The 27817-nt window shown below is 46.2% G+C and overlaps 1 protein-coding gene across 1 annotated transcript in view; it reads right to left on the reverse strand.

The window, feature by feature from the left end:
• The window catches only part of OPLAH (5-oxoprolinase, ATP-hydrolysing), an 84902-nt gene extending 57323 nt beyond the window's left edge, over nt 1-27579 (reverse strand). The window contains 6 exon segments of the mRNA XM_077490490.1: nt 2159-2282; nt 6710-6824; nt 10233-10360; nt 10363-10423; nt 16312-16495; nt 26149-27579. Of these exon segments, the coding sequence (XP_077346616.1) occupies nt 2159-2282; nt 6710-6824; nt 10233-10360; nt 10363-10423; nt 16312-16479 (596 nt within the window). The 5' untranslated portion in view covers nt 16480-16495; nt 26149-27579.
• Nucleotides 27580-27817: the final 238 nt, after the last annotated feature.

Below are 27817 nucleotides of genomic sequence, written 5' to 3' on the forward strand. Positions count from 1 at the left end.
GTGTGCTCCCCCTGTCCATCACCCCCCCCCCGTGTATGCTCCCCCTGTCCCTCATCCCCCCCGTGTATGCTCCCCCTGTCCCTCATCCCCCCCGTGTGTGCTCCCCCTGTCCATCACCCCCCCCCCGTGTATGCTCCCCCTGTCCCTCATCCCCCCCGTGTATGCTCCCCCTGTCCCTCATCCCCCCCGTGTCTGCTCCCCCTGTCCATCATCCCCCCGTGTGTGCTCCCCCTGTCCATCATCCCCCCCCCGTGTGTGCTCCCCCTGTCCATCATCCCCCCCCCCCGTGTGTGCTCCCCCTGTCCATCATCCCCCCCCCGTGTGTGCTCCCCCTGTCCATCACCCCCCCCCCCCGTGTGTGCTCCCCCTGTCCATCACCCCCCCCCCCCGTGTGTGCTCCCCCTGTCCATCATCCCCCCCCCCCCCCCGTGTATGCTCCCCCTGTCCATCATCCCCCCCCGTGTGTGCTCCCCTGTCCATCATCCCCCCCGTGTGTGCTCCCTTGCCCATCCCCCCCCGTGTCTGCTCCCTTGCCCATCCCCCCGTCTGCTCCCTTGCTGCCCATCCCCCCGTCTGCTCCCTTGCTGCCCATCCCCCATCTGCTCCCCTGCCCCCTCAACAGCACTGCCGACTTCCCCTCCTCTCTTCTCCTGCCGATTGCTGCGGGAATGGAGAGCGGGGGAAGGGGCCAATATATGTTATTTACAACCTCCTTCATTTTTTGCATGAACACAGTAAGTGTGTTTATTTTGTTCATTCATAACCGAAGCATAATTAACTGTTAGCTATGCTTCCGTTTGTGAATGAACAGGAAGCCTCCCAGCACAGAGGCTGCAGAGAAAGGGACTGGGGAATCTCTGTCCTCAGTTCCTCTCTCTGTCTCAAATGTGAGACATTGGGGGTCTTTTTAGATTGGGCTTGGATACTTCACCAAACCCCCTCCCCCTCCTAAAAATAAATAGAATAAATAATAATATTGTAAAAAAATATATACTATTCCTCCCACCGAAAAAACCAATGATGGGGCACTATTCCTCCCACGGAAACCAATGATGGGGCACTATTCCTCCTACCGAAACCAATGATGGGGCACTATACCTCCCACTGACACCAATGATGGGGCACTATTCCTCCCACTGACACCAATGATGGGGCACTATTCCTCCCACTGACACCAATGATGGGGCACTATTCCTCCCACCGACACCAATGATGGGGCACTATTCCTCCCACCGACACCAATGATGGGGCACTATTCCTCCCACTGACACCAATGATGGGGCACTATTCCTCCCACCGACACCAATGATGGGGCACTATTCCTCCCACCGACACCAATGATGGGGCACTATTCCTCCCACTGACACCAATGATGGGGCACTATTCCTCCCACTGACACCAATGATGGGGCACTATTCCTCCCACTGACACCAATGATGGGGCACTATTCCTCCCACTGACACCAATGATGGGGCACTATTCCTCCCACCGACACCAATGATGGGGCACTATTCCTCCCACCGACACCAATGATGGGGCACTATTCCTCCCACTGACACCAATGATGGGGCACTATTCCTCCCACTGACACCAATGATGGGGCACTATTCCTCCCACTGACACCAATGATGGGGTATTATTCCTTCAACCGACACTCCCCCCCCCCCCTATCAAGGCATCCTTTTCAGAAATGAATGGCTTCTCCTCCCCATTGGGTTTCCTGCTCATGGAACCCGTCACACTCCCTCTAAGGTCATCTTCTGGTGATTTTGTGATCAGGAATTCCTCGTAGGATCGGCTTCTCTCCCGAAGGGGCTGTGTGCTGCACTGACTGCGCCCCCTGGTGGCAAGGACATCACCATGCGATTTATACAATAAGGACTGCCCAATCAGCAAGCAGTGGGAGGGGCCAGAAATGTAATAAGGTGTTCAGTGATACAATGTTTTCTTTTTCCCCCCATAAAGATGATACAATGTTTCCATCCCCCGATATAGAGATCTGCGGGGTGAGGGCGGAATAAAGTCCCATCTCATTATCACTGAGTGAAGGATTATCAGTCACTATAAATATTTCTTATCTGCTGCAAAACACAAAAATAACGTGTTTCCAATGGTCATCCCAGATACGGGGGGGGGGAGGGGTGTTGGTGCTGCTCACGTGTAGGAGTGCATTAGGACCACCGCCAGGCTGCGGATCCCACGGGACAGCGCCCCCTGCAGATCGATCTTCAGATGTTCCAGATTGAGTGGTTCCCAGACCTCCAGGGAGTCCCCTGTGGAACCTGAACATAGGAGAAGAAATGAGCCAAAAGAGGACTAAAGAGCACCGATTCCGAGATCTATTCCTAGTGCACCATTCCTGGAAAATGCGTATGAGGGCGCTACAGCAACAAGCATCTGGACAACCCGCATCACCATAGAATATATATATATATATATATATATATATATATATATATATATATATATATATATTTATTATCAAAAGTATTGGGACGCCTGCCTTTCCACACACATGAACTTTAATGGCATCCCAGTCTTAGTCCGTAGGGTTCAGTATTGAGTTGGCCCCGCCCTTTGCAGCTATAACAGCTTCACCTCTTCTGGGAAGGCCGTCCACAAGGTTTAGGAGGGTGTCTATGGGAATTTTTGACCATTCTTCCAGAAGAGCATTTTTGAGGTCAGGCACTGATGTTGGACGAGAAGGCCTGGCTTGCAGCCTCCGCCCCAATTCATCCCAAAGGTGTTCTATCGGGTTGAGGTCAGGACTCTGTGCAGGTCAGTCAAGTTCCTCCACCCCAAACTCACTCATCCATGTCTTTATGGACCTTGCTTTGTGCACTGGTGGGCAGTCATGTTGGAACAGGAAGGGGCCGTCCCCAAACTGTTCCCACAAAGTTGGGAGCATGAAATTGTCCAAAATGTCTTGGTATGCTGACGCCTTAAGAGTTCCCTTCATTGGAACTAAGGGGCCAATCCCAACCCCCCAAAAAAACACCACCACCATAAATCCCCCCTCCACCAAATGATTTGGATCAGAGCACAAAGTAAGGTCCATAAAGACGTGGATGGGCGAGTTTGGGGTGGAGGAACATGACTGGCCTGCACAGAGTCCTGACCTCAACCCCAAAGAACACCTTTGAGATGAATTAGAGTGGAGACTGAAAGCCAAGCCTTCTCGTCCAACATCAGTGCCTGACCTCACAAATGCTCTTCTGGAGGAATGGTCAAACATCCCCATAGACACCCTCCTAAACCTTGTGGACGGCCTTCCCAGAAGAGGTGAAGCTGTTATAGCTGCAAAGGGCGGAGCCAACTCAATATTGAACCCTCCGGACTAAGACAGGGATGCCATTAAAGTTCATGTGCGTGTAAAGGCAGGTGTCCCAATACTTTTGAAAATATAGTGTGTATTTACTGCTTTACAATAAGACTTGATTCACACTGAACGCGGCTTTGAAATTTCCAGACTCCAGTGCGATTTCAAAGACGCCGGTCGGTGCGGTTTCAGGTGCGGTTTGCCAACATCTGTGCAACTTCATGCACAGATCTCATTGCAAGTCGCACATGAAACTGACAAAAACAGTGCCGGTCGAAGTGAAGGCCGGTGTGGCACAGATTTTAAACAGTTCCATAGCCAGAAATTGGGTGCGACTTGTCATGTGACTTTGATCCGATAAGCTCACACGTCTGAGCGCGTTGGGATTGTGGCAGAATCACTGCAATTTTTCCCGTGATCTTAAATTGCACTACCGTTGCAAAACGCGGCTTCACGTGCCATTATTTTCAATAGCACCTAAAAAAGGGTGGTGCCGTTTTGCCGCAATTGTGAAATCGCACCGCGTGAAGCTCGTCACCCAAGAGAAGCTCCAGCTTTTTTTTGGACAACAAGCTTCACGCGATGCGATGTGATGTGAAGGATCGCGTGGAAAAATGGCACCACCTTTTAGGTGCCATAGAAAAGAATGGCACCTGAACCCGCGTTTTGCGATGGCAGCGCATTTAAAGATCGCAAGAAGAATCGCAGCCGTTCTGCCGCAATCTCAAAATTAGACATGTGCACCGCCGAAAAATGTGTTCATTTTCGTTCGTATTTTTTTTTTAAATATTTTTTCGGGTCATTCATTATGTTCGAAAATTCGAAATAACTAAATAATCATAATTATGAAATTATTGGTATTGGAATTTCCTTTCAAATTTGGCGGTTAGTGAGCTTAACAAATACGAATTTATCCGAAGTAACAAATTATCTGAAGTAATGAATGCCGGTATCAAATTAATAATAAAAATATTTTTTATAAGTAATAATAATAATAAGAATAATAATAATAAGAATAATAAAAACGTTATTATTTATTATTAATTTGATCCGTTCAATTTGTTTAGATGCGGCATTCTGTTTTTGGATAATTCCTAACTTTGAATAAATTCTTATTCGATACATTCACTAACAAATTTGAAATGAAATTCCAGTACCTATAATTTAATCTAAACGAATGGAACGTAACGAAATAATAATAATAATAATAATAATTAGTTACGTTCCATTCGTTTAGATTAAATTATAGGTATTGGAATTTCCTTTCAAATTTGGCTGTTCGTGAATGTAACAAATACGAATTTATCTGAAGTAACAAATGCCGCATCTAAACAAATGGAACGGGTCGAATAAAAAAAAGATTTTTTTTTTATTAATAATAAAACGTTATTATTGATTATTAATTAGATTTGTTCCATTTGTTTAGATGCGCCATTCATTATTCTGGATAATTTGTAACTTTGGATGAATTCTTATTCGATACGTTCACCAACAGCCAAATTTGAAATGAAATTCTAGTACCTATAATTTAATCTAAACTAATGGAACGTAACGAAATAATAATCATAATAATAATAATAATAATAATAATAATAAATAATTAGTTACGTTCCATTAGTTTTGATTAAAATGATAGGTATTGAAATTTCCTTTCAAATTTGGCTGTTAGTGAATGTAACAAATATGAATTTATCCGAAATAACGAATGCCGCTTCTAAACAAATGGAACGGATCAAATTAATAATAAAACGTTTTTTATTAATAATAATAAAAACGTTATTATTAATTCGATCCATTCCATTTGTTTAGATACGGCATTCGTTATTTTGGATAATTCGTAACTTTGGATTAACTTCTTAATACTTTCGCCAACAACCAAATTTGAAATGAAATTCCGGTACCTACAATTTAATCTAAACTATTGGAACATAACAAAATAATAATAACAATAATAATAACAATAATAATTAGTTACGTTACAATAATTCGGAACTTTGCTTAAATTCGTATTTGTTACGTTCATTAGCAGCGAAATTTGAAATGAAATTCCAGTACCTACAATTTAATCTAAACTAATGGAACATAACAATAATAATAATAATAATAATAATAAATAATAATTAATTAGTTACGTTATAATAATTCGTAACGTCAGATGAATTCAGATTTGAAAGGAAATTCCAATACCTATAATTTAACCACTTGCCGACCAGCGCACGACGATGTACGTTGACAGAATGGCACGGGCAGGCAAATGGGCGTACATGTACGTCCCTTTAAATTTGCCGCCCTGCCATCGGGAGCACGCTGCCAGCGGCACGCTCCCGCGCTGGTCGGGACCCCCGTGAGTCCGGTCGCGGAACCCGCGGACTCGATCGCCGCGGGCATCCCCGCGATCGTCTCACGGAGCGGCCGAATGAAGAAATGCCGTTGTAAACAACATTTCTCCATTCTGCCTAGCAACTAGTGACGCTGATCTCTGCTCCATGTGATTGGAGCAGAGATCAGTGTTCGCTAAATGAAAGCCCAACCCCCCCACAGTTAGTAACACACTCCTAGGAACACTTAACCCCTACACTGCCACCCACTGGTTAACCCCTTCACTGCCAGTGTCATTTACACAGGAATCACTGCATTTATATAGTAGTGATTGCTGTATAAATGACAATGGTCCCAAAAATGTGTCAAAAATGTCCGATGTGTCCGCCACAATGTCGCAGTCACAATAAAAATTGCTGATCGCCGCCATTACTAGTAAAAAAAAAATAATAAAAAATTATTAATAAAAATGCTATAAAACTATCCCTATTTTGTAAACGCTATAACTTTTGCGCAAACCAATCAATAATCGCTTATTGCGATTTTTTTAACCAAAAATATGTAGAAGAATACGTATCGGCCTAAACTGAGGGAAAAAAATGTTTTTTTTATATCTTTTTGGGGGATTTTTATTATAACAAAAAGTAAAAAATAATGCGTTTTTTTCAAAATTGTCGCTTTATTTTTGCTTATAGCGCAAAAAATAAAAACCGCAGAGGTGATCAAATACCACCAAAAGAAAGTTCTATTTGTGGGAAAAAAAGGACGTCAATTTTGTTTGGGAGCCACGTCGCATGACCACGCAATTGTCAGTTAAAGCGACGCAGTGCCGAATCGCAAAAAGTGGTCTGGTCTCTGACCAGCAAAATGGTCCGGTCTATAAGTGGTTAATGGTTAATTATTTCAGATTTGCAAATTTTCAAAAAAATGTGTCAAACTGGTCAAAATTCATTAAAAAAAACGTACTGTAATAAGAATGAAACGAATCGCACGCATCTACTCGGAATGCCCGGGGTGTGAATGGAGCCGAATACGGAAATGTGACAACGATCAGTGACTGGTTAGGCTCACCTATGAAGGTCTTCATTGAAGGGAGTTTTTGAAGCCCACAGGCAGATTGCTGAAGGACGATCCTCTCCTCCACCTCGATCACCTCTTCATACAGCACCTCCGGCACCCGCACCTCCTGCATGAGAGAGGGCAGACGGGTAAAGTCATTGTAAACAATCACCTTGTAAATAAAACATCTGCAGCTCATTCTGTTCATAATTGAAATTTTAGACAAATTTTTCCTTATTTGGATATTGTATCTGAATTTCCAAATATACAATAGTAACTAAATTTAAATGAAATCCAAAATACCGAAACAAAAATTTGAATATTTTTTTTTAATCTAATTTGACTTTCCACGGAGAAGAAAATAGAGGATAATAAAATATAATAGAGTAAAACAGAACAGAAAATAAAAAACAGAAAATAAAAGAGGTATAAAAATAGAAAAGAATATCAGAACCGAAAATAAATAGAATATAATAAAAAAATAAAAGAAAGACTATGACCATCTTCTGAAATTCAAATTTCAAATACAATACATTTGAATATAATAGAAAAGAATAGAATAGAAAAAAAAAAAAGAATAGAAGAGAAATAAAATAATTTTTTATTTTTTTTTATTCGAAAAAATATAACCTTCTTCCAAAATTTTAATAGAATAGAAAAGAATATAATAGAAAATAAAAAAATAGAATATAAAAAAAAAAACAATAGAATAGAAAGCATAAACATCTTTCAAAATTTGAATAGAATAAATTGATTTCGAATGCAATTTGAATCAATTCGGATTTTCTGAATTTGTTTGAGTTGAGTTCAATTCTACTGCATTTGGAAAATTCGAATAGACAAAAAAGTCTGAAAACAAATTAAATGACTAAAACAAATTTATGTAAATAAGGAATCTAAACAAAAACAAATATTATTTGTTCTGCACATGTCTAAAAACAACCCATTCAGTTTAAAATAGAAATAAAAGACAAAACATTTGTGTATAGATATACATGTTTTCATAAATACCTGTTTCACCTTATTATAAAGAAATCTCAGTTGCATAAGAGGTAGGGGAGGAGAAACGGCAGCACACTGATCTTCCCAGTGAATGGCTGCACAGAGCAGCACCTCTCCTCCTCATCTTTGGGTCCCACAGCAGCTCTCCTGGCTCCTCCCTCCTCCCAAGTGCCCCCAGAGCAAGCAGATTGCAATGGGGGCATCCAAACATATCCATTCACACACACACAGCCGCGGGTGGTCCCCACCCCCTCTCTTTCCTCTTTCCTCATTGGCTCACTGGCTGTATTGACAACAGTGAGAGCCAACGGCTCCCACTGCCTTCTGAGCCAATGAGGAGGGAGAATCCTTGAAGAGGCTCTGGTGCACATTGCTGGATCGCAATTGGGGCTCAGGTAAATATTGGGGGGGGGGGGGGGGGGAGGGATGCTGCACACAAGAACCACTTTAAAGAGAAAGTAAACCCTGATGAGTTTACTTCCTCTTTCATTCCCTGTAAAGGTAAAGCATAATGGACTACTATGCATCGCATCGCATCACATAGTAGCCCATTATGTGTCACTTACCTGACACAGGAGCCAGCAAAGTCACCGCTGTCCCCTGTAGTTCCGGGTGTCCATCTTCTTGGTGGGTCTCCGTGGGTCTCGCTGCTCCGGCGCTGTGATTCGCCGGAGCAGCGATGACGTCACTCCCGCGAATGCGCACAGGAGCCGAGACTCGCGGCATTGCCGTCATCGACGATGCCCCATCAGTGCGCCTGCGCGCCGCTGTCTACGGCGCATGCACCGTAGATAGCGGTGCCCGTCTTCGGGCAAATATCTCCTAAACCGTATAGGTTTAGGAGATATTTCTTGGACCTACAGGTAAGCCTTAATCTAGGCTTACCTGTAGGTCAAAGTGTGTTGTAAGGGTTTACAACCACTTTAAGGCCCAGATGAGGGATTCCCATCAAAGACCTCCCCACTGTCCCTCTCGCATGGCATCTACAAAGAATACATGTTTATACAAGTACCTGTGGCATCATTGATGGCATGCAAAATCTACTTGCTGTAGGCAGGGCCGGGGCAAGGGGTGGGCGGGAGGGGAAGCTGCCCTGGGCACTGTGGTATCATGTGAGGGGCAGGGGATTTGTGTTGGGAGGGGGGGAATCATGGGGGGCTGCAGCAAGGAGTAAGAATTGTTCTAGCAGCATACATTTAGGGGGGTGAGCTAGGAGTGGTGATTCGGGGAGGATTTGTGTTGGGGGGGGGGGGCGGGAGAGTGTCTGTGCTAGTAGAGGTGATATGATAGAGGGGGAGAACAATTGTGCAAGGAGGAGACATTATTTCTGGGGGGTATTAGTACCAGTAGGGCGGATTGGGGGTGGGATGTGTACTCGGGGGGGGGGGGGGGAATTTGAGGGGGGTAGAGGATTTGAGATGGGAGGGGTGTTTTTTTTTCAAGGAGGTAACTTTTGCTGGAGGGACAAAGATTTGTGCTAAGAGGAGACATTTCTGGGGGGGGGGGGGGATTAGTACCTGTAGGGCGGATTGGGGGGGGGGATGTGTACTCAGAGGGGAAATTTAAGAGTAGAGTATTGTGCTTTTTCGGGGGGGTCCATTTTTGCTGGAGGGACAAAGATTTGTGCTAGAAAGAGACATTATTTCTGGGGGGGGGGGGGGGGGTGTACCTGGGTACTCAGAGGGGAAATTTGAGGGGTAGAGGATTTGTGCTAGGTTATTTCCGGGGGGGGGGGGGTCATTTTTGCTGGAGGGACAAAGATTTGTGCTAGGAGTAGACATTGTTTCTGGGGGGGGGGGTTAGTATCAGTAGGGCGGATTGGGGGGGAGGGGGGATGTGTACTCGGAGGGGAAATTTGAGGGGTGATTTTTTTTTTTCCCGGAGGGGTGATTTTTGCTGCAGGGACAAATTTTTTGGGCTAGAAGGGGTGATTTTTTTCAGCAGGGGTGATTTTTACTGGGGGTGATTTGGGAGATGGGGGCAGGGCAAAGATTTGTGCTGGGTGGAGGGGGGGGGGAGAGTATTTGTACTTGGAGGGGGAACTTGAGAGGTAGAGGATTTGTGCTAGGAGGGGTGATTTTTTACAGCGGGGCATTTTTTCTGGGGGAGATTTGGGAGATAGGGGCAAAGGTTTATGCTGGGGGGGGGGGGGATTAGAGCAGGCGGGTGAATTTGTACAGGGAGGATGGGGGGGGGGTGGCTTATGCTTGGGGCAAGCATGCAGATTAGTGCTCGATTTTTTTTGGTGGGGGTATTTTTGCTGACCCATATTGCTCACACATCTTGGAGGAGGGGCACAGTTTGACATGCTTGCCCGGGGCTTTAGATGACCTTGCCCCGGCACTTGCTGTAGGAGTGTACTTTGTGGTGCTGCACTACTTGTAAAGTCAATGTCCAGTTTTGCTATGACTAAGTGTTGGGCTTTGTGGTGGTGGTGAGGAGGGTGAGGAGGGTCGGACGCCATGTTCTGGGCGTTCTCTGGACTCGCCCCTCAGATAATACTTTCTATGAAGGTCGAATGAGTAAAACTTGCCAGGTCAAAGATTTTGGGTCTGGCCTGGTTCCCGATGTGGAGCAGATCTTTGAAGCCCTTGGTAATGAGCAGAGCGATCCGTTCTCCCTTTCTCTCCAGCAGGGCGTTGGTGGCCACGGTGGTCCCATCCGGATCCATTCGATCTGCCGAGTGTCCAGGGGGCAATCCCGAGGGAACGCAGAGCCCGTTTCCTGCATGAAAGGACAAACCTGCATTAGATTTCAAAACTCAGTCCAAACTCCGAAATACCAGCATTAGACGTATTAACGAGATCGATTTTTTTAAGAGGTCTCACGGGTCAGAGGGCTCACTTTTCATCTTTATCGGGCAACAAAACATCTTTGGTTGAGGAAACCCCCCACACACGATTTGTATAGTGTGCATGGAGCTGTCTGATGCCCATGGCCTGGTTTTGACAGGGACCTCAACCATCTGTTTTTACTACCCAACAATGCCCATGTGGAAAGTGGTCTTGGTAAGCACATGCTTGCCCAGGAAGGTGCACCTAAAGGCCTTCCTTTCCCCTCTCCAAATTCACTTTTTCTAGCTCCCATGCACTCCATTTAGCCACTGGAAGTAGAGTAAAATATCTGACGCTTCCATGCAGTGACGTCGCTAGGGGGTGGCTTTTGGGGCTATAGCCCCGAATCTGGGGCCCATAGCTCCGAGTCTCTGCAGGGGTCCACAAGGCGAGGGGAGGCTCTCTGGGGACCCAGATTTTAAGGGGGAGGCTGTCTAGGGACCCCAATTTTAAGGGGGAGGCTCTCTGGGACTCCCTAATATAAGGGGGAGGCTCTCTGGGGCTCCCCGATGTAAGGGGGAGGCTCTCTGTGGACCCCCGATGTAAGGGGGAGGCTCTCTGTGGACCCCCGATGTAAGGGGGGGCTCTCTAGGGACCCTAATGTAAGTGGGGGGATCTCTGGGGATATATACACACACACACGTATATTACTGTATATTCATGTGTATGCCCGCCCAAGCGTTTGACTTTCTTTACTAAGCTGCTATGGGCTCTAGCCCCAGATATTTTGTAGACCTAACAACGCCCCTGCTTCCATGTATGATGAAGCAAACAACTCTTTCACATTCATCCTGTGGCGCTGGTGTCAGGACCATGATTCGAATCCACAACCTTTGCTGCGTCCAGTGGTGGCTCATCTTGCCGAGCCACCTGAGATTCTGGACAGCTTCCCATCTGATTCTTTGAACTTTCTTGCCTCGTTTCTGGTGAACCTTGAACTCCTCCCATTAACTTCTTATTTAAGCCATCTCTCTGCACTTTCCATTTGGCAGATTAATATGCTCTCCAGCCAATATCTTGCTCCTTTGTGTACCTACAACTTTCCTACTCTCCACTACCACTCGTTACCGACCTTTGGCTTGTTCCTCAACTACGCTTCTGCTTGATCCCAACCTGCAACCACTAGTTACCGAACATTGGCTTGTTTACTGACTACGCTTCTGCTTGAGCCCAACCTGCAACCACTAGTTACCGAACATTGGCTTGTTTACTGACTACGCTTCTGCTTGATCCCAACCTGCAACCACTAGTTACCGAACATTGGCTTGTTTACTGACTACGCTTCTGCTTGATCCCAACCTGCAACCACTAGTTACCGAACATTGGCTTGTTTACTGACTATGCTTCTGCTTGATCCCAACCTGCAACCACTAGTTACCAAACTTTGGATTGTTTATTAACTACGCTTCTGCTTGATCCCAACCTGCAACCACTAGTTACCGAACATTGGCTTGTTTACTGACTACGCTTCTGCTTGATCCCAACCTGCAACCACTAGTTACCGAACATTGGCTTGTTTACTGACTACGCTTCTGCTTGATCCCAACCTGCAACCACTAGTTACCGAACATTGGCTTGTTTACTGACTACGCTTCTGCTTGATCCCAACCTGCAACCACTAGTTACCGAACATTGGCTTGTTTACTGACTACGCTTCTGCTTGAGCCCAACCTGCAACTACTAGTTACCGAACATTGGCTTGTTTACTGACTACGCTTCTGCTTGATCCCAACCTGCAACCACTAGTTACCGAACATTGGCTTGTTTACCGACTATGCTTCTGCTTGATCCCAACCTGCAACCACTAGTTACCGAACTTTGGATTGTTTATTGACTACGCTTCTGCTTGATCCCAACCTGCAACCACTAGTTACCGAACATTGGCTTGTTTACTGACTACGCTTCTGCTTGATCCCAACCTGCAACCACTAGTTACCGAACATTGGCTTGTTTACTGACTACGCTTCTGCTTGATCCCAACCTGCAACCACTAGTTACCGAACTTTGGATTGTTTATTGACTACGCTTCTGCTTGATCCCAACCTGCTATATCGGCTACTGAAGCCCGGCTTGCTCACCTCCTGGTGGGTCGATTCTGAGGACCATGACCTGGTACTAATATGCAGCAAAACCCATCTCCACCTTCAGGAGCTTTGGTGAACACCAGTTAGTGCTTAGACCCTGTACCAAGGGTGAGCCCACCTCATCCACCAGGATGATCTTCTTGTATACTTATCTGGCTGGTCGGTGGTAGCCTCTCTACTGCTATAGCTACTGGTCTCCAAACCTGACCCCTGACTGTTATAGCTGGCTTACTGAGTTTTGTTATCTCTGTTCCAACCAGGATGAAGGAGATTTTGAATTCAGCATTGACGGAGAGAAGCGAAAGCAGATACATCAGGAGTGTAGGGCCAGCATTTAAAGCCACTTTGCATTCATTAAGAAAATGCAAAGCATTCTCTGAATGGCAACCTCCTGTTTTCAAGCATCAGAGAAGCTGCTCGACATGGGGCCTGGAAGCTAGTGGAGATCATTGTAGTAGTGGTGTAGTAGCAGTGTCTACTACAGTGATTTCCAGCTTCTAGAGGCATTCCACAGGTATGGTACATACATACTTACATTGGTCCAAGCTGGAGCTTTTCACAGGACCTAGAAGCCAGCAGTCCTCATTGTAGTAGTGGTGTAGTAGCAGTGTTTACAGAAGGAAAGAACCAAAAGGTGAATATGTACTTTAAATTGATAGCCACCAGTAGACCCAAATGAAAAAATAGAACACTCGATTGAATAAAAATTTGAATTTATTATATATTCATATTAAAACCAATTATATAATATCAAACATAGAAAACAAGTATTCCCATGTACATGTATATACATGCTATTGTCCCAAAGAAGTGTGTCCTATATGCACACAAAAGAACCTGTGGGTATGCCCATGGATATGATGGACTCTGTGTCAGGTCTATGGAGAAGGTCCTACATATCAGGGCCCTGCAGGAATCCAGGGTACCGAGGGATCGTTACGTGTTTCGCTTTAAAGCTTCCTCAGGAGATCCTATTGGTACTAAGAGATACAATAAACATTACAATATGCCAATACAAAGGAACATATTCAAAAATAATTTATACACCAACATCAAAAATGAAGTATATTGTATATATGGCTCATGGGACAATAGAATTGAAAAAAAAAACACAGAAGAGCACTGTCAGGGCTGGGCTCAGCCCTTCCTTCTGAGCGGGCAGCACAGCTGTCGGCCAATTGCCAGCTCCTATCTCTCCACAGTTACTCAGCTGTTGATGATCCTGCTCGTCAGTCCTGCCTACTTAAGCCATCCAATCCAGAGGTTCTCTACCTTCGCCTTGGTCAACATACACAGAAACTATCTCATGCGATCCTGTTCAAGACTTGCTTTGCCGACATCCCTTCTGGCTCCAGATCCTGCTTGCTGTTCCACTACATTGATCCCTGACTTCTGGCTTGGCTGACTATCCGTTCCGGTTACTGAACTTTGGCTATGTTTTGACTATGTTTGCTCTTTTTACTTTTATTATTAAACAAGTGTGATTTAACTGTACTTCTGTCTCGGCCTGATTTCATGGTTTCTGACAAGCCATATATACAATGTACTTCATTGTTGGTGTATAAATGACTCTTGAATATGTACATTTGTATTGGCACATTTAATATATATTGCATCTCTTAGTACCAATAGGATCTCCTGAGAAAACTGTAAAGCGAAACGCGTAGCGATCCCTCTGTACCCTGAATTCCTGCTGGGCACCGATAAGTCTATATAGAAGGTCCTACATATCAGGGCCCCAGCAGGAATTCAGGGTACCGAGGGATGTACATATTCAAGAGTAATTTATACACCAACAATGAAGTATATTGTATATATGGCTCTTGTGGTTTTTTTTTTCCAATTCTATTGTCCCATGAGCCTTATATACTGTACAATATACTTCATTTTGACGTTGGTGTATAAATTACTCTTGAATATGTACATTTGTCATTTTTGGCATATTGTAATGTATATTGTATCTCTTAGTACCAACAGGATCTCCTGAGGCAGCTCTAAAGCGAAACACGTAGCGATCCATCGGTATTCTGAATTCCTGCAGGGCCCTGATATGTAGGTAGGTCTATGGAGAAGGCCCTACATATCAGGGCCCTGCAGGAATTCAGGGTACCGAGGGATCACTACGTGTTTCGCTTATCGGTATATCCACAGGTTCTTTTGTGTGCATATAGGACACACTTATTTGAGACAATACCATGTATATACATGGGTATACTTGTTTTCTATGTTTTATATTACATAATGGTTTTAATATGATTAATACATTTGAACTTTTATTCAATTGAATGTTCTATTTCATTTGGGTCTACTGGTGGCTACCAGTTTAACCACTTGCGATCCGCGCTATAGCCAAATGATGGCTACAGCGCGGACCTCCTTTGCCGGGACTACGTCTATTGACGTCGTCCTGTGCACGAGCGCCCTGCGCGCCCTGTGATCGGCGAGTCCATGAGACTCGCCTGATCACCGATCCGTGCAAGGGGTCGATCCCGACCCCTTATCACGTGATCAGCTGTCAGCCAATGACAGCTGATCATGTGATATAACGGAGCCGGTAATCGGCTATTATTCCTCCTCGCGCTGACAGCACGAGGAGAAAAAAAAAAAGCCGATCACCGGCGGCCGTGATCGGGACATCAGTCCCGATCACGGCCAGCCCTGCTAGTGCCCACCTGCCCCCTGCCAGTGCCCACCTGCCCCCTGCAGTGCCAAATGTTTTAAAAGTAAGTGCCCCCCGTCAGTGCCACCCAGCAGTGCCCACAGTGCCACCCAGCAGTGCCCACAGTGCCACCCAGCAGTGCCCACAATCTGCCTCAAAGGTGCTGCACCCCAGTGCCACTTATCCGTGCCCATCAGTGTCATCTACCAGTGCCCAGCAGTGCCGCCCAGCAGTGCCACCTATCAGAGCCACCTATCAGTGCCACCTATCAGTGCCCATCAGTCCCATCTATCAGTGGTACCTATCAGTGCCCATCCGTGCCACCCATCCGTGCCACCCATCTGTGCCCATCGGTGCCGCCTTATCTGTGCCTATTAGTGCCGCCTTAACTATGCCTATCAGTGCCCACCAGTGCAGCCTATCAGTGCCCACCAATGCAGCCCATCAGTGCCCACCAATGCAGCCCATCAGTGCCCACCAATGCAGCCCATCAGTGCCCACCAATGCAGCCCATCAGTGCCCACCAATGCAGCCCATCAGTGGGGTTTAAGTGCCCAGTAAGCAAGTGGTTAAAGAAGATATTCACCTTTGGGTCTTTCCTTCTGTATTCATATTTGGATGTGGTGCCACATTCTGAGTCATGTCTCAACAACTTCCTATGTAGTAGCAGTGTTTACTACACTAATTTCCAGCTTCTGCAGACACCCCACAGGTATGGTACATACATGCTTACATTGGTCCAAGCCAGAACAATGAAAAAAAAAAAATGGTCATACCTGGAATTCAGGTAAAACTTGTTTCTTTGCCCACATAGACAAAGGAAAGTTTCATTTTAAGAAGCGAAATATTTTCATATTGAGGGCAAGCACAGTAACCAGTCTCTGTTCGGAGGCAATTAAATGAGAATGCACTTTGTAAAATATCAAATTCCCACCGATAGCCCCATTTCTATTCAGCTGAAGACCTCGCATATTGTATACTCTCACATACAGTATATTCCTAAAGACAAAACTTCTATAGAGCAATGGTCCTTACCTCCTCTAGGATTCGTCGAATACCCTCAGTTGGGGCATCCTTGTAGTTTGCCGGGTCCTCAGACAGCAGCTTCATGACACGGACTTTACCCCCAGGACAACGTGCGAACACATCTGTGAAAGTCCCACCACGGTCTATGGCAAACTGGAACTTCTCTGGAACCGCCATGATGGTCAGACAATGCCTAGGGTAGGTAGGACAAGCAGGGTCAATGATCAAAAGAGATGAGCAGAGCTTGGCTGGGAATTCAAAATTATAATAAATAAATTAGTTATTAGATTGATAACTCTATGGAGATCTCGAGGTTCTGCATCCATCCAGCATCTAAGGTGTGCACAAACAGCCTTCTACAGCACTTCACTTCCACATACTTTACCAATTATTACCCCCCCTCACCCTCCTTTTCTGTGTGACAATTATTAACACCCTTTCCATGTGACTGAACCGTTTCATGGTTGGTTGGAGAAGCTATTGTAAAGTTCAAAGTAGCAAACTTTATGCTAGCGAAGGCATATCATGTGCTTTAGCATTTATGGCACGGTTATATAATCAGTTATGAACGGGACAATAGAACAAATATGTATTTACAAGGACCGGTAAGAGTTTATTTTGGAAAATATTGGGAAACGTTAAAACCACTGGAAGGTAAAAAGTCTCTATACAGAGGTATCTCCAGAACGGGCGTTCCCACTGGAAGCAGCAAAACTCCTATTTCCAGCTCATTGACCATCTAGGCAGGGGCGTACCTAGAGTATTTGGCACCTGGGGCGGATCCTATATCTGGCACCCCCCACCTTAAAATATAAAAACACCCCACTGTGCCCCTACATACCTCTGCATCCTTCAATATCTTTTTGTCACTACTGTGTACCCACCCTCTCCACAACTGCACCTCTGGACCCCTTTAAATTACACATCACCCTGCACCTCTGGACCCCTTTACATTACACATCACCCTGCACCTCTGGACCCCTTTACATTACACAGCACCCTGCACCTCTGGACCCCTTTACATTACATAGCACCCTGCACCTCTGGACCCCTTTACATTACACAGGACTTTACACCTAAGGACCTCTTTACATTACACAGTACCCCAAACCTCCTGACCCCTTTACATTACACAGCCCTTGTACCTCTGGACCCCTTTACATTACACAGCACCCTGAACCTCTGGACCCCTTTACATCACACAGCCCTTGTACCGGGAGCCGCCTCCCCCTCCTCCTTTATGTCTACACAGTGCTGTGCATGCAGGAGGAGGGGGAGGTGGCTTCACTCTGCTCAGCTGTGAGTGACAGCCACTGCTGAGACTGATCAGAACGGCGCGACTTGACCACAGAGAGAAGGGGATTGTTGCGCCGGGTCCCAGATCACTAAGCCGACAGGTGTCACTCCACTCGGGTGCTGCTCGCACCTCCCCCCTGCAATGCCGCCCACTGGCAGTGCTTCGGGCTCTCTCTGTGTGGGCTGCGAACCCACAGCGCTGTCTCCTCTTCAGTTGCGGAGGGGGATGGTGCTGGCCTGACACCCCCCCCCCAATGTGTGGCACCCGGGGCGGCCCACCCCCCACTTAGTCTGCCACTGCATCTAGGGCAGCCCTTCTCAACCAGAGTTCCGTGGAACCCGGGGATTCCTTGAGCTGTGACTGATGAACCACCTTTTTGATGTTGCCTACAGAGTTCGAGGTTCAGCATCACTTAGCAAAGCCAGTAGCACGACACCAAATATCTTTTTAGTTGTCTTTAAGGGTGGCATTCTGAGCACCACTTTGAGGGGGGCATTCTTCCTATTGGCCACCAGTATAAGCGGCATTGTTCCTATTGACTCCTGATAAATTGGTTTTAGTAGGGGTTCCTCGAAACCTGAAAATTATTTTTGGGGTTCCTCTAAGGTTAAAAGGTTGAGAAAGTTTCAGGAATGACCCCCTAGATCAGCCTATCTACTATTTTAAATTCGTCTTTGTTGGCCTACTGCTAAACAGGCTATGCCCCCCTTCAGTCCATCATGAATGCTGTTGCCAGGCTCATCCACTTTACCAACTGCCCATGTCCTCCACCCTTCTCTGACAAATTCCTCCATTGGCTTCTGCCTGCCCAAAGACTGAAATTCAAAATGGCAACGGCAACCTACAAAGCCATCCATAACTCTGCCCCAAGCTACATCACCAACCTTTTCTTAAAATATCACCCATGCCATCCTCTCCACATCTCCCAAGCCCTTTTACTCTCTAGCTTCCTTATCACCTCCACCCATGCTCATCTCCAGAGCCTCTCCCATCCTCTAGAATTCCCTTCTCCAATTTTCTCAGATATGTATGCCTTTTGCTGAAAGCTCATCTCTACAGGGAAGCCTATCCAACCTTCACCCATCTCACCCCAACTCTGCTCTGACGGAGCTACATCACCAACCTCATCTCAAAATATTATCCAAACTCTACTCTCTCTGCTTCTTCCAAGACCTTCTGTTCACCGGATCCCCCATCACCTCCTCCCATGCTCACTTCCAGGACTTCTTCAGAGCTTCTCCCATCCTCTATAACTTACTACCCTAATCTGTTAAGCTATCCCCTACTCTGTCTTTAACCAGATTGCTGAAAGCTTATCTTTTCAGAGAAGCCTATCCCACCTCCACCACAACTCAACTCTTCTCTGAGTTACATCACCAACCTTGTCTCAAAATATCATCCAAACCGTCCTCTCTGCTCCTTCCAACACCTACTGCTCTCTAGATCCCTAATAATTTTTTCCGGTGCTTGCCTCTAGGACTTCTCCAGAGCCTCCCCCATCCTCAATCCATTCAGCCAGCTCCCACTCTGTATGCCTTTTGGTAAATCCCTGAAAACTCCCTGAAACTCATGTCTTCAAGGAAACCCATCCTACCCTCCAGATAACTCAGTGTTTCTCAACTCCAGTCCTCAAGGTGCCCCAACAGGTCATGTTTTCTGGCTTCCCATTATTTTTCACAGGTGATTTGATCAGTTTCACTTCCTTAGTAATTACCACAGCTGTTTCATCTGGGGGAAATCCTGAAAACATGACCTGTTGGGGCACCTTGATGACTAGAGTTGAGATAACTCATCCACATTTTTTCCCCCCGAGCTACGTCACCAACATTGTCTTAATATCAGCCAAACCGCCCCATTGCTGTTCAAGACCTCCTGTTCTGTAGCTCCCCCATCATTTTCTCCCATGCTTGCCTCTCAGACTTCTCCAGAGCCTCCCTCAGCCTCTAGAACTGCCCACCTCAATCTATTCAGCCATCTCCTACTCTCTCTGCCTTTTGTGGATCCATGAAAACTCATCTCTTCAAGGAAACCTAACCTCCAGAACCCTGAGCTACATTATCAGCCTCATCTCAGTATCACCCAAACCGTCCTTTCACTGTTCCCATGACCTCCTGCTTTCTATCTTCCTTGTCATTTTCTCCCACGCTTGTCCCTAGGACTTCTCCAGAGCCTCTCACATCCTCTGGAACTCCCTACTTCAATCTGTCTGCCTCTAGGCAATCCCTGAAAATGAATCTCTAAAAGGGAAGCCTATCCTACCTCCACCTAACAACTGGAGGAGTATTACTCTCTCCATCAACTCATTCCCACACAGTTATTTCCTTTTGTATCACTTGCCCTTCTCTTAGATTGTAAGCTCTCATGTGCAGGCCGTCCTAACCCACTTGTATTGAATTGTATTTTAACTGTATCACTTTATATTGTAAAGCACTGTGCAAACTGTTGGCACTATAGACAGTAAATCCTGGATAATGATAATACTGAGCTAGATGGCCCCATTCACAGCTTGCATCTGGAGTATGGGTCATTGTGGCAAGTAGGGGGGGGGTTGGCTTCTTGGCCAAAGGCATTCCACACATAGTCCTTTAACCACTTCCCGACCAGCGCACAACGATGTACGTCGACAGAATGGCACGGCATATTGGCGTACATGTACGTCCAATATTCAATGCCGCCCTGCCATCGGGAGCGCGCCGCCGGCGGTGCGCTCCCGCGCTGGTCGGGACCCCCGTGAGTCCAGTCGCGGGACCCGCGGACTTGATCGCCGCGGGCATCCCCGCGATCGTCTCACGGAGCGGCCGAATGGAGGAAATGCCGTGTAAACAGCATTTCTCCATTCTGCCTAGCAACTAGTGACGCTGATCTCTGCTCCATGTGATTGGAGCAGAGATCAGTGTTCACTAAATGAAAGCCCAACCCCCCCACAGTTAGTAACATGCCCCTAGGAACACTTAACCCCTACACTGCCACCCACTGGTTAACCCCTTCACTGCCAGTGTCATTTACACAGGAATCACTGCATTTATATAGCAGTGATTACTGTATAAATGACAATGGTCCCAAAAATGTGTCAAAAATGTCCGATGGGTCCCCCACAATGTCGCAGTCACAATAAAAAAAAAATCGCTGATCGCCGCCATTACTAGTAAAAAAAAATAATAATAAAAAATTATTAATAAAAATGTTATAAAACTATCCCTATTTTGTAAACGCTATAACTTTTGCGCAAACCAATCAATAATCGCTTATTGCGGTTTTTTTTACCAAAAATATGTAGAAGAATACGTATCGGCCTAAACTGAGGGAAAAAAATGTTTTTTTATATATTTTTGGGGGATATTTATTATAACAAAAAGTAAAAAATAATGCGTTTTTTTCAAAAATTGTCGCTCTATTTTTGTTTATAGCGCAAAAAATAAAAACCGCAGAGGTGATCAAATACCACCAAAAGAAAGCTCTATTTGTGGGGAAAAAAGGACGTCAATTTTGTTTGGGAGCCACGTCGCACGACCGCGCAATTGTCAGTTAAAGCGACGCAGTGCCGAATCGCAAAAAGTGGTCTGGTCTTTGACCAGCAAAATGGTCCGGTCTGCAAGTGGTTAAAAAACACACAGGGCTGTATAATGTAAAAACACAAAGTATTATCAGATCATTTGAAGTGTGGAATATATTCACCCTGCTCCTGTTTGATTTAGATAACTGACAATAGGTGCCAATCCCTGCCAGACACAGCATGTTGGCCTTAACATTGCCGCTGCCCGCTGCCCAGGAAAATGCGCATTTTCTGCATTCTTACCGCTTATCTCCAGGAGTGCAAACAAAACATGGATTAAACAAACCAATCAGGTCAGTGAATGGGGACACGGCCATGTTAATAAGAAGGGATTTATGAAGTATTGTACCTCATTTCATTACTATCTGTCACCAGTATCAGCACCCCCATAGCATCCAATATTACTGTTCCAATGAATCTTCTCCACTAATGGAGGCACAGACAGCCAAAAGAAATAAATAAATAAATACATTTAAAAAAAAAACAGTGACAGGGGTTCTCATCCCTCTCCACTATATCCACATTTAAAAAAAAAAAATTCTTGCCTTTAGTTATATTTTAACCACTTGCAGACCGACCATTTTGCTGGTCAAAGACCAGACCACTTTTTGCGATTCGGCACTGCGTCGCTTTAGCTGACAATTGCGCGGTCGTGCGACGAGGCTCCCGAACAAAATTGAAGTCCTTTTTTTCCCTACAAATAGAGCTTTCTTTTGGTGGTATTTGATCACCTCTGCGGTTTTTATTTTTTGCGCTATAAACAAAAATAGAGCGACAATTTTGAAAAAAACGCATTATTTTTTACTTTTTGTTATAATAAATATCCCCCAAAAATATATAAAACAACATTTTTTTTCCCTCAGTTTAGGCCGATACGTATTCTTCTACATATTTTTGGTAAAAAAAAATCACAATAAGCGATTATTGATTGGTTTGCGCAAAAGTTATAGCGTTTACAAAATAGGGTATAGATTTATAGCATTTTTATTAATAATTTTTTATTATTATTTTTTTTTACTAGTAATGGCGGCGATCAGCGATTTTTATTGTGACTGCGACATTGTGGGGGACCCATCGGACATTTTTGACACATTTTTGGGACCATTGTCATTTATACAGTAATCACTGCTATATAAATGCAGTGATTCCTGTGTAAATGACACTGGCAGTGAAGGGGTTAACCAGTGGGTGGCAGTGTAGGGGTTAAGTGTTCCTAGGGGCGTGTTACTAACTGTGGGGGGGGTTGGGCTTTCATTTAGTGAACACTGATCTCTGCTCCAATCACATGGAGCAGAGATCAGCGTCACTAGTTGCTAGGCAGAATGGAGAAATGTTGTTTACAACGGCACTTCTCCATTCGGCCGCTCCGTGAGACGATCGCGGGGATGCCCGCGGCGATCGAGTCCGCGGGTCCCGCGAACGGACTCACGGGGGGTCCCGACCAGCGCGCCGCCGGCACGCTCCCGATGGCAGGGCGGCAAACTTAAAGGGACGTACATGTACGCCCATTTGCCTGCCCGTGCCATTCTGTCGACGTACATCGTCGTGCGCTGGTTGGCAAGTGGTTAAATGGAAAATAAGTCAATTTGGGCTGATTACAGTAAACTAAGGGTTGAAAAGGGGTTAAATATGAACAGATGTTATTTAAAAATGTGGGTTGTTTTAGCTGATGGATGATGAACTATTTGATCTTTTGGTAGAAATAAAGTACATTCAAATGTAACGTGTTATTTTGTATCTCCCATCTGATCAAAGTGCAGCTAATTTGCACCAAACCTGCGGATGGGGTTTAGGCCCACACATATCTTCGCCCCGATCAGTCCGGCCGGTTCCTATAACTATGATTTGTCCTTTATCCGTCCGGAGTCTTTGGACATATATTGGGAGAAATATCAGCAAGTGTGTAGGGGGCCCGCTAGACAGGAGAGGGATCATCCCCAAGCTTGTATCACGCCAGACACTCATAAAAATGGTGACAATTCTTCTCCGCAATGAGTCCATACCACAAGGGGATTTACCTGTATGGTTTAGGAGGTATGGAGACGTCCTGAGCCCCCTATAGAAGATTTTGGATGATCGGGGAATATGGATGGGGGGGGGGGGGGTCGTCTGTGCAGTTAAAATGAAAAGTCGTTGACAATGTCATCCAGCATCTGCCATCCTCGGCTTTCCTGGGGAGGGACAGGCTGACCATCTTCTAACCGGGCCAGCCAAAGCTATGCAACAAGTGTGGTGATAAAGGGCATCTTGCCTCCTCCTGTGCGGTGATGAAGTGCTCTCTGTGTCAGGGTGTAGAACACTTGGCAAAGGATTGCAACATAAGATGCAATCTGTGCAATGCAGTGGGACATCCTTACAGTCCGTGTCCTGAGACAATGCCTAGCAAGCCTGAGCCTATGAGAGAGTTCTTCTGCCTGGACATGGAGGATGCTCAGAGCTCAGCAGCTGGAGTGCATGCGATTCCATGCGAGTCTGTGCCAATACCCAATATGTCTGTCTCCCCAGTCTGTGGTGCCCCAGTCTGTGCATTTACCTAGTGTTCCCGTGTCTCCCCAAGTCTGTGGTGCCCCAGTCTGCATTTACCTAGTGTCCCCGTGTCTCCCCAGTCTGTGGTGCCCCAGTCTGTGGTTCCCCAGTCTGTGGTGCCCCAGTCTGTGCATTTACCTAGTGTTCCTATGTCGCCCCAGTCTGTGGTGCCCCAGTCTGTGGTGCCCCAGTCTGTGGTGCCCCAGTCTGTGCGTTTACCTAGTGTTCCTATGTCTCCCCAGTCTGTGGTGCCCCAGTCTGTGCATTTACCTAGTGTTCCCGTGTCTTCCCAGTCTGCAGGTAAAGTATCAGTTACCAAGAATGTGTCCAATCCTTCTGTGTCTATGTCTTACAAAATTGCAGAGGCAGCAAGAGGTACTGAGGCAGGGGCATCAAGTGCGGTGCCAGTCCCCCTCCCTCGATGCTGCAAGGTTTCTATTGAGAATCGTGGGGTGCAGAGGAGTGGGGAGGATGGTGACGAGGCTGGCCTGGTGGTAGATAAGGGAAGGGAGAGTGGGGGGGGGGGGGGGGGGTGATGAAGGGGAGGGTACGAGTGGGGAAGTTGTAGATTCTGGTTTGTCTAAGGATGATATGGAGTAGTTGGAGGATAAAAGGAGCAAAAGAGAGGAAAAAAAAAAAAGGAGGTTTTGTTACCTTAAGTCCTAAGGTTTTGCCTTTGGCAAATAAGGTTGAGGTCCTGTCAGATGATGACGATGAATGGGACTCATTGAGTACAGCATCCTGCCTCAATTACCCTAATGGCAGTTTCCACTCCTTTAAAAGTGGCAACCATTAATGCTGACCAGTGGCGATCCATGCATTAAGGGCGCATGGGCGCCGCCCCCTCTCTCCTGCTACCCCCTCTATCACCGATAGATAGATTCATGCATTGCATGAATCTATCTTTGGCCGCCGCTGCCACCCGCTATTCAGGCTCCCGGCCCATTTTTGGGTGCCTGAATTACAGCGGCGGGGGGGTGGTTGAAGCACCTGATTAGAGCCATAGGCTCTAACAAGCTTCAAAAAAAGTGAAAAAAAATGCTGGGCGCTCACAGGTCACTCAGCTGTGTTAGACAACCAAACGAATATTCGCTTTCCTAACACTAAACCACTTCTCCGTCAATCAGGTGCTCGGGTCTGTCACCTGATTGGCTGAAATGACAGGTGTCGCTATTGGACGTCAGTAGATAGCAGGAGGCACATGGAGAACCCCGCTCGTCACCATCACCCACATCCCTACCAAAACAGGGTAAGTGCCAGGCAGGCGGCGAGCGAGGGGTCACCCTAGGGGCATTTAAGGGCACGGTGGCAGCATTTGATGGGGCACAGTGGCAGCATTTGATGATTTTTTCTCAAAATTTTTTTGCACTCCCCCAAAAATTTGGAGCACCAGCCGCCACTGCTGCCGATTCTGTTGGTACCTGCATCTCCTCACTTTCCATGCAGGAAGCGGCTCCTCTTCTCGGTCAGCTAAACCGTTCGTTTCTATATTTTTCTTTAAATATTCCGCTATTCTCCTTCAGTGAGCTCAGAGTTCCTTCTGCTCCCCGAGCCCCCCCAATCCATCGCCACCTCCCCTTATCCATGCGTCCGGCCTCTTTCAGGATGCATGGATTCCAACAGGGTGGGTGTTTTTTTTGAAGCACCTTATTAGACCCAGATGCTCTAATAGGCTTCCAAATAGGGTGGGCCCGGGGCACAGAGAATACGCTCCGAGCCCACCCAGGTGTGTTACAACAGCAAATTAATATTTGCTTTTATAACACTGATCCTTATCCCGGCCATTCAGGAAGTGGGTTTTGAGATGCATCGCCCGATTGGCTGAAAGGACAGGTGATCCTGTTGGATGCCTAGGAGGAGAGGGGGAGCTGCATGCTGGAAGCCGCCCATGGAGGAAAGGACACAGAGCCGCTGCATGCTACCTAAATGAGACAAGTGCCTGACCAACAGCGGAGAGAGGTTGGGGAGGTGCCATCAGCTGATCGGGGGGGTGTTTATGGCCCCCCAAAAAAATAAAAAGCTGCCACTGGCTCACACTATCCTTGTGCCGAGTTCCTGGATCTGTACACCCGCTGTGCCAATTATGAGGGGTTCCCACCATCCCTGTGCTGATTTCCCAGGCCTGTACAGCTGCTGTGCCCATTATGAGGGGTTCCCACCATCCCTGTGCTGAGTTCCCAGGTCTGTACACCCGCTGTGCCCATTATGAGGGGTTCCCACCATCCCTGTGCTGAGTTCCCAGGTCTGTACAACTGCTGTGCCCATTATGAGGGACCCTGATGGGATATGGTTAATGAGCTCAAATTGAAATTCTAACATTGAATATGGTTTTCATTCAGGAAAAACTAGAATACACAACATGCTCCTCTAGGCACAACATAAACCTGATGAATACCTCTGGGATACCATTCAAAGTAGAAGGAATGGAGGACATTTTAGGGGGCTTTAGTGGACCATATCAGACATTTACCTGTTCTCCGGCTTTCCGACAAAAGTTCCTGTAAACGTATTCCTCCCGAGGTTGGCTAAGGACAGGAAATCCCAAAACAAATCTGGAAATGCCGAGACCCTTCCCCCGTTGAGAGCCCAAAAAATGATTCCCTATATCACAACAGATACTATGGTAGGTAACCCGGATCAGAGACAGCTGTGTGCGGGAAGGAGAGGAGGTCACCTTCACATGGGGCAACCTGCAGACACGCAACCAATGTTCACTCTACAAGTCAGTTGGTGCAATCCTCCATGGTGTAGACAACATCCCATGTATGTTCCAGGATCAGGCGGTGCAATGCTCCAATGTGTACCAGATATCCCATGTATGTTCCAGGATCAGGCGGTGCAATGCTCCAATGTGTACCAGATATCCCATGTATGTTCCAGGATCAGGCGGTGCAATGCTCCAATGTGTACCAGATATCCCATGTATGTTCCAGGATCCGAGGAGGCAAATATTAGTACTCGATATCCTATAAATATTCCGGGAATGACGCAGGGCAATCCTCCGTAGTGTAGAGAATATTCCGTATATATTCCAGGATCAGACAGTGCAATCCTCCGTAGTGTAGAGAATATTCCGTATATATTCCAGGATCAGACGGGGCAATCCTCCATAGTGTAGAGAATATCCCGTATATATTCCAGGATCAGACGGGGCAATCCTTCGTAGTGTAGAGAATATCCCGTATATATTCCAGGATCAGACGGTGCAATCCTCCGTAGTGTAGAGAATATCCCGTATATATTCCAGGATCAGACGGTGCAATCCTCCGTAGTGTAGAGAATATTCCGTATATATTCCAGGATCAGACGGGGCAATCCTCCATAGTGTAGAGAATATCCCGTATATATTCCAGGATCAGACGGGGCAATCCTCCGTAGTGTAGAGAATATCCCGTATATATTCCAGGATCAGACGGTGCAATCCTCTGTAGTGTAGAGAATATCCCGTATATATTCCAGGATCAGACGGGGCAATCCTCCATAGTGTAGAGAATATCCCGTATATATTCCAGGATCAGACGGGGCAATCCTCCATAGTGTAGAGAATATCCCGTATATATTCCAGGATCAGACGGTGCAATCCTCCATAGTGTAGAGAATATACCGTATATATTCCAGGATCAGGCGGTGCAATCCCAAGTCTTCAAGGGATATTCCATGTAAATTGTGGAGTCACATGTGCGTTTCTTGGTCTTCAAATGACACAATCTGGAATCAGACTCTGCCCTCCCCATATTATCTCCTTATATTCCACATTCCAGACATCCAGCTCCTTCGCATCGTCTTAATATCTTGTATTGGTTGAACTAGATGGACTTGTGTCTTTTTATTTTATTTTTTTCAACCACAACGTCCTCCCTCACCTCATTCATGGGTCTCGTGCTAATGCTTGCCGAGTAACATGAGCTGCCAATGTGGCCCTCCCTATATACATTCCACAAAAATGGTTTAAGGACACGCCTCCCGGGCAGCCAATTGCAGGCCAGGCGTGGAGAGCTGCCTGCTGGGATTGGTCAGAGTTGGATGTAGCCCCACCCCTGTCATCAAACCATTGTGGTGGACAGGGAAGGAGACACGTGTGTTTGTAGGAACTGTGTGTATATAGAGCTCTGCAGGGAGGAGGGAGCACAGAGGCCGAT

The sequence above is a fragment of the Lithobates pipiens genome, unplaced genomic scaffold (assembly GCF_037356315.1).
Source record: "Lithobates pipiens isolate NorthernLeopardFrog02 unplaced genomic scaffold, aLitPip1_a1.2 Scaffold_19, whole genome shotgun sequence".
Taxonomy (NCBI): domain Eukaryota; kingdom Metazoa; phylum Chordata; class Amphibia; order Anura; family Ranidae; genus Lithobates; species Lithobates pipiens.